This window comes from Muntiacus reevesi, chromosome 11, assembly GCF_963930625.1.
Source record: "Muntiacus reevesi chromosome 11, mMunRee1.1, whole genome shotgun sequence".
Taxonomy (NCBI): Eukaryota; Metazoa; Chordata; class Mammalia; order Artiodactyla; family Cervidae; genus Muntiacus; species Muntiacus reevesi.
This window is the reverse complement of record NC_089259.1, coordinates 60,603,961-60,611,724: the sequence shown is the minus strand read 5'-3', so window position 1 is coordinate 60,611,724 and position 7,764 is coordinate 60,603,961. Positions and strand designations below refer to the sequence as shown.

At 39.2% G+C, this 7,764-nt stretch overlaps 1 protein-coding gene across 1 annotated transcript; it reads right to left on the bottom strand.

Annotated features, from left to right (window-relative positions):
* Positions 1 to 2,880: 2,880 nt before the first annotated feature.
* Positions 2,881 to 3,313, bottom strand: LOC136144350 (COMM domain-containing protein 6). Its single transcript, XM_065902163.1, has one exon. The coding sequence runs from the start codon at positions 3,297 to 3,299 to the stop codon at positions 3,018 to 3,020; it is 282 nt and encodes a 93-aa protein (XP_065758235.1). The 5' UTR covers positions 3,300 to 3,313; the 3' UTR covers positions 2,881 to 3,017.
* Positions 3,314 to 7,764: the final 4,451 nt, after the last annotated feature.

Below are 7,764 nucleotides of genomic sequence, written 5' to 3'. Positions count from 1 at the left end.
TTACATAACACAAACATAACAAATGGAATAACTGATCAATGAGATGTGAACACACAGGAAATTTATATTTTTCATTACTAACTGTATCATCTCAAGAAAGGAATAGAAGTTGAACAGCAACAATCAGCTTCCTCATTACTCATGAACTGGATTGAGGAGGAAATGAATCAGTTTATCTCTTTCTATTAAGAACACTGATCCTGATGAAACAATGAGAAGGAGACATTTCTGATGAGAAGAATAAGCACAGAGGATTAATTCCAGTGTGAAGAGATTTTGTTGATGTATATCTTGCTTATTTGGATAAAGTGTGAATAAAAAATTTCTCCATGCAATATTAAATATGTGGTTTAGAAGCATTCATATTATGGCCCAAGAGGGTTCATCTTTTCATATTTTTGCCAGGCACAAACACAGCAATGGAGAAAACTTAGATTGTAAATACTTTCCCATATGAGAGTAGGTACAGAATGGTTGTAAAAGTAAAAAAGAAAAAAAAAAATAGAAAACACCAGTGTTTTCCCTGGAGATTATGAGGGGAAATATGTAGTTTGACAGATGACTTGATGTGTGAACCATTTAGAACCATTTAGAAAAATGTGAACTATGACACAGCTTTTTCAGTCTTGGTGAAACAGGAAAACTTAATTTGGTTTAAAGATAAGTATAAGCAATATTAATAAAAAATCTTACACAATAAGCTCGTGTGTTTTAGTGTAAATGAACCCAGAATTAGGGCTTCCCTGGTGGCTCAGCGGTAAAGAATCTGCCTGCAATGCATGAGACTCAGGAGACGTGGATTAATTGCCTGTGTTGGGAAGATCTCCTGGAGGACGGCATGGCAACCCACTTCAGTATTCTTGCCTGGAGAATCTCATGGACAGAGGAGCCTGGCAGGCTGCAGTCCATGGGGTCACAAAGAGTTAGACACATTGAAGTGACTGAGCATGTATGCACACACACAATCCAGAATTAAGATGAAATAATTAAGTATTGATGTAAAAGGCTTGTGTCATAACAGTAAGTTTTTTAAAACTTTTTTTCTTTTGTCTGTTCTGATTTAGAAAGTCCCCGACCTTGCAGTCAGATTCACCTTAGGTGAATTAAAATTTATCCAAATACTTTGCCACTCCTTCTATTCAAAGATGACATCTATCTCCTCTCTACTTGAAGTTGCCCTGAGATTTGTTGGACAAGTAAATGTGGCAGAATTCACACTTTTTAAGAGATTTAAGAGATTTACAGCTTAAGTTTTCACTGCATGAGTAACTTATTCTTGAAACGTAGCCACCATGGTATGATGCAGCTCAAGCACCCATATGGAGAGGACTGCCTGAGCAGAGCTGAAATACCCTCCCAATAGTCCCAGCTGCACTCCAGACTTCCATCTTTCTTCTTCTTTTCTTAATCTTTCAATTTTTTATTTTGTATTGGGATATAGTTTCAGATGAACAGTGAAGGAACTCAGCCATGCATATACATGTATCCATTTCCCATCCCCTCAAAAAAAAAAAAAACAAAAAAGAAATCCCCTCCCATCCGGGCTGCCATATAATATTGAGCAGAGTTCCATGTGCTGTACAGTAGGTCTTTCTTGGTTATCCATTTTAAATCTAGCTGCTCGTACATGACCATCCCAAACTCCCCAACTATCTCTTCCCCCAGCCTTCAACCCAGGGCAACCATAATTTCATTCTCTAAGTCTGTGAGTCTCTTTTTGTTCTGTAAGTAAGTTTATTTGTATCATTTCTTTTTAGATCCCATATATAAGGGATGACATATGGCATTTCTCTTTGTCTGACTTATTTCACTCAGTGTGACAATCTCTAGGTCCATCCATGTTGCTGCCATGGCATTATTTCATTATTTTTAATGACTGAGTAATATTCCATTGTATATATGTACCTCAGCTTCTTTATCTTTCCTCTGTGGATGGACAGTTAGGCTGCTTCCATGTCTTGGCTGCTGTAAGCAGTGCTTCAGTGAACACTGGGTAGAATGCATCCTTTTGGATCATGCTTTTTTCTGCATATATGCCCAGGAGTGGGTTGCAGGGTCATATGGTAGCTCTATTTTTAGTTTTTTAATGAATATCATACTTTTCTTCATAGTGGATGTACCAATTTACATTCCCACAACAGTGTAGGAGGGTTCACTTCTCCCTGCTAACTTGCATCCTTCTTAGAGAGGTCAGTTTGGAACTCCCATCCATCCTTGCAACCCAGTCAACACCAAGTGAAGTAGCAAAACACATGTTTACTATAGAATTATAAAGAAATAAAAAACTTGTTTCTTTAAGAAGATAAGTGGGGGAGAAGGAGTATTGTTACTGAAAGGGCAGAAATTGGCAGCTGGGCATAAGATGACAACAGAACAAAAATACTGACTTTGTGTATGGGTGTTAGAAGTCCAACGAGCAAGAAGAAAGCTGAAAAGGTAGTAAGGAAATTGCTATTAGAGGCTTGATAAAATAGGAACTGAGTTATGTACTGACAGAAAAGAAAATAAGATCTAAAAATTACCTACTGAACTTTTGAATCTAACAGAATTTCCAGACCAAAAGTTGAAAGCTGTCATTTGACTTATGTTAGCCGCCTTTTGTAAAGCATACGTAAAGAAGAATGACCTAAAGAAGGAAATGTTAAGTTTCACAAAAAATCTGCAGAAAATTTTTCCATCCTGAGATAATATAGTTTGAAAATAAAACTATTTTTTTATCCTCAGGTGTTTTTTTTATTCAACTGTTTTATTTTTTTACTAAGATATAATTCACATACTATAGAATTTACCCTTTAAACTATCCAAATCAGTGGTTCTTGGTACATTCACAAAGCTGTGCATCGATCAGCACTTTGTAATTACTGTTTGTCTGATTTTTTTTTTTTTAACTATTATTTTAAAAAGTGGAAAACCAAAAATATAATTTTCGTTCAATAAATATCGTTCGATCCTTAAGCAGCTTTGTTGCAGAAAGTGAAGTCCGTGATTTTAGATTATTTTCAGTTTAGAATCAGTTTTCACACAGTTTCAATAATTGCAGCAATTTCCTTGAATTGTCTGTAGAAATTCTGAAACTGTGGGATCGTCATTTCAAAGGACTTGTTCTTTACTTGGCCTGAATGATCTGCCACTTTGAGCATCACTGCAACATAAGGATACTTAAGAGATCTGCAACTGTCAGAGCTGACAGCCATACCCAGCTTCCACTGAAAATTTATGAGCTGGTTGGTGACCTTGGACTTAGCATCCAACTGGGGCTCACTGGACTCCTCCATAGCACGCTTCAGGGCTACCACCATCCACTCAGATGGACGCTCCCCTAGTCTCAGGTTTTCCATCTGACAAGACATTCTCCAAGTAAGAAATTGCCTCAAAAGTGAAAGTGAAAGTCGCTTAGTCGTGTCTGACTCTGTAAATTCTCCAGGTCAGAATACTGGGGTGGGTAGCCATCCCCTTCTTCAGGGGATCTTCCTAACGCAGGGATCAAACCCAGGTCTCCCACATTGCAGGCAGATTCTTTACCAGCTGAGTCACAGTTGCCTCGAGAAAAGTATAAAATACAGAGTTCTGCCAGTAAAAGGAATACTCAAGTTCAAAATAAAGTCAAATGTGGGCTATACAACCCTTCATGACATGTTCAGATATATTTATTGTGATGGTACATTCTAGAACTTCTTTACTGTATTGATGAGCTTCCAAAGTTCTTAAGGGTGTATGTGTTTCACAGACTTACAGAGACAACAGTCAAAGGAACAAACTTCTATGAATCTAAATGGTATTGTCTCCCAGTTCTTAACTCTTAGACTATGGTAAAGAAACATTTAATTCACAGATATTTGTGTGTGCGATGTTTCTGTAACTGAGTGGATTCAAAAATTGATATACAGGAAGCCTACACAGTTTTTAGAGGAGCTGGTAACATCTTCAGTAGAGAAAGATAGCAGTGAAAAGTGAAAATAGGTCTTCTGGCTTCAAATTTTAATGGACAAGAAACAGACTGACAAATATGGGGCATTTTCTATATAAAAGGAGAGTGGGTCAGAGGACAGAACTAAGAGCCCAGAGGATAGAACCGAAAGTCACAGACAGTCATTGTCAGGGATATGAATCAATACCTAATCAGGAAACAATTTCTGCCTCTGGTTAAAAAGTCTTATGATTAGGGAAAAAATTATGCACCAGTGCCATCTTTCTAGCTCTTACTCTTCTCCTTTTTTGAACAGGAGTCTATATTGTGGTTATCCTATGCATATTTCACTATTGTGTTTGATGTGTGGGGAAAAGACACAAGGCCTTTTAAATTCACAGGTTGCTAGATCCATGGAAATAAGCCCAAACAACCTCATTTGCACTTGTATATGATTGCGGTGATAAGCTCCAAGAACTCAGGCCTCATCCTAGTGCCTTCATGAATTGACATTTGGAAGGATCTTGGAAAGAAACAAATGTATATGGCATGTGAGTGAAATATAAATAATTAGCCACTGAGAGCAGACTCTGGTGAAATAAAGATGGTTACAAATCTAGTTCTTTGCCACTCTTCTCACAGAGTTGTGGTATCTATTTTCCCTCCTCTTGAATCTGAGTTGCCTCTGTGACTCATTTTGACTCATAAATGAAGACGTGATGCTGTTTAACTTCCAAAGTCAGGCATTATGGGATCCATGAATCTACATTCAGCACTCGGAATACTTATTGGAAATCATCTAGGATGCTCTGAGGAACAACACAAAGTCACAAGGAGAGACCTGTACGAAGAAACCCTGGAGAAAATGACAGGCAGCCCCAGCTGACTTCCTGGTCAGCTGCCAGGAGTACCAGGATGCCATGGCATCCCTCTCTGTGTCTATGATAATACAGAGTAAAGTGGAAGAGCCAATAATAGATCAAATGAATGGATCATTAAAAAAAAAAAAATCATTCTTATTTTGAACCCCTACATTATGAAGTGGTTTGTTACAAAGTGATAGATAATTGAAAGAAGGACAAAGATAGCTTGGATTAAAATACAATACAATTTAAGTAATTTACCCTTTTATAATGACTCACAAAATACACTTCATTTCCTCTTGCTCTCAGGAGACATGATTGCTTCTGATAGTTTTGATTAAATGGAATTAGTAAACTAATATAACCTTACAGGGTTGTGTGTGTGTCCTCTTTTTGTGCTGATTTATAGGATTTGCTTATTTAACATGTATTTATATCACATGTCCACATTTGGAGTGCTGGAGATTATTAGAATAAACTACAAGTGATTCCCAAGGGATAATATGCCCTTATGGCAGAAAGAAAAAAAGAACTAAAGAACCTTTTGATGAAAGTGTGAGAGGAAAGTGAAAAAGTTGGCTTAAAGCTCAACATTCAGAAAACTATGATCATGGCATCCAGCCCCATCAGTTCATGGCAAATAGATGTGGAAACAGTGAGAGGCTTTATATTTTTGTGCTCCAAAATCACTGCAGATGGTGATTGCAGCCATGAAATTAAAAGACACATATTCCTTGGAAGAAAAGCTATGACCAACCTAGACAGCATATTAAAAAGCGGAGACATTACTTTGCCAACAAAGGTCCGTCTAGTCAAAGCTTTGGTTTTTCCAGTGGTCATGTATGGATGTGAGTGTTGGACTAAAAAGAAAGCTGAGTGCTGAAGAATTGATGCTTTTGAACTGTGGTGTTGGAGAGGACTCTTGAAAATCCCTTGGATTTCAAGGAGATCCAACCAGTCCATAAAGTCCTGAATATTCATTGAAATAACTGATGCTGAAGCTGAAACTCAAATACTTTGGCCACCTGATGTGAAGGACTGAGTCACTGGAAAAGATTCTGAGGCTGGGAAAGATTGAAGGCAGGAGGAGAAGGGGACAACAGAGGATGAGATGGTTAGATGGCATCACCGACTCTATGGACATGAGTTTTAGCAAGCTCCAGAAGTTGGTGATGGACAGGGATGGCTGGGGTGCTGCAGTCCATGGGGTCACAAAGAGTCAGATGCAACTGAGCAACTGCACTGAACTGAACTGAGGAATAATATTCCTCCTTTAATGTCTTCTATCTTTTTCCTACTATCTCTTCTAGTGAAAAATGCTTTTGTCCTGTATACCCAATCATGACTCTCTTATTTTCCAACATATTTGAGATAATGTCTCCTCTTCTATTCTTTATTCTCTGTGAAAGTAATACATGATATTACTCTCCATGTACTTAAGATCATGGCATCTGGTCCCATCATTTCATGGGAAATAGATGGGGAGACAGTGGATGACTTTATTTTTGGGGCTCCAAAATCACTGCAGATGGTGATTGCAGCCATCAAATTAAAAGACGCTTACTCCTTGGAAGGAAAGTTATGACCAACTTAGCATATTAAAAAGCAGAGACATTACTTTGCCAACAAAGGTCTGTCTGGTCAAGGCTATGGTTTTTCCAGTGGCCATGTATGAATGTGAGAGTTGGACTGTGAGGAAAGCTGAGCACCGAAAAATTGATGCTTTTGAACTGTGGTGTTGGAGAAGACTCTTGAGAGTCCCTTGGACTGCAAGGAGATCCAACCAGTCCATCCTAAAGGAGATCAGTCCTGGGTGTTCATTGGAAGGACTGATGGTGAAGCTGAAACTCCAATACTTTGGCCACCTCATGGGAAGAGTAGACTCATTGGAAAAAAACCCTGATTCTGAGAGGGATTGGGGGCAGGAGGAGAAGGGGACAACAGAAGATGAGATGGCTGGATGGCATCACCGACTCGATGGACATGATTTTGAGTAAACTCCGGGAGCTGGTGATGGACAGGGAGGCCTGGCGTGCTGTGATTCATGGGATCGCAAAGAGTTGGACATGACTGAGCAACTGAACTGAACTGAACCGAAAGTTTATAAAATGTATTATATTAAATTCTTTGACAATTGCTTTTGTGCTCAATATTATATCTGTGAGATTCATGTACAAATATGATACCTGCTTCATTCACTTTCAGAGTGGTGAAATGATATGCATTATTTATCAGTTCTCTACTTGAAAGAATGACGATTATTTCCAAATTGTTCTACTATAAACAATGTTGTAAAGATTCCTACTGTTCTTTCCTCCTGGTGGTCATGTGTAAAGCTTTTCTAGTGTCTACTCACGGGGCTTCCCTGGTAGCTCAGCTGGTAATGACTCTGTCTGCAATGCAGGAGACTCCGGTTTGATTCCTGGACTGGGAAGATCTCCTGGAGAAGGGATAAGCCAACCACTCCAGTATTCATGGGCTTCCTGCTGGCTCAGATGGTAAAGAATCTGCCTGTAATGCGGGAGACCTGGGTTCAATCCCTGGATTGGAAGAATCCTGGAGACGGGCATGGCAATCCATTCCAGTATTCTTGCCTGGAGAATCCACATGGACAGAGGAGCCTGGCGGGCTTCAGTCCATGGGGTTGCAAAGAGTTGGACAAGACTGAGCGACTAAGCACAGCACAGTGTGTATTCACAGAACTAGAATCACAGGCTTTAAATTATGCGCATCTTTAATTAACTGTTGTTGTTGTTTTTAGTTGCTCAGTTGTATCTGACTCTCTGCAACCCTAGGGACTGTAGCCTGCCAGGATCCTCTATCCATGGGATTTCCCAGGTAAGAGTACTAGAGTGGGTTGCCATTTCCTTCTCTAGGGCATCTTCCCCACCCAGGGATCAAACCCAGGTCTCCTGCATTGGCAGGCAGATTCATTACCACTGAGCGACTAGGGAAGCCCTCTTTAATTAATAGATAATGCCAAATTGTTCTCTG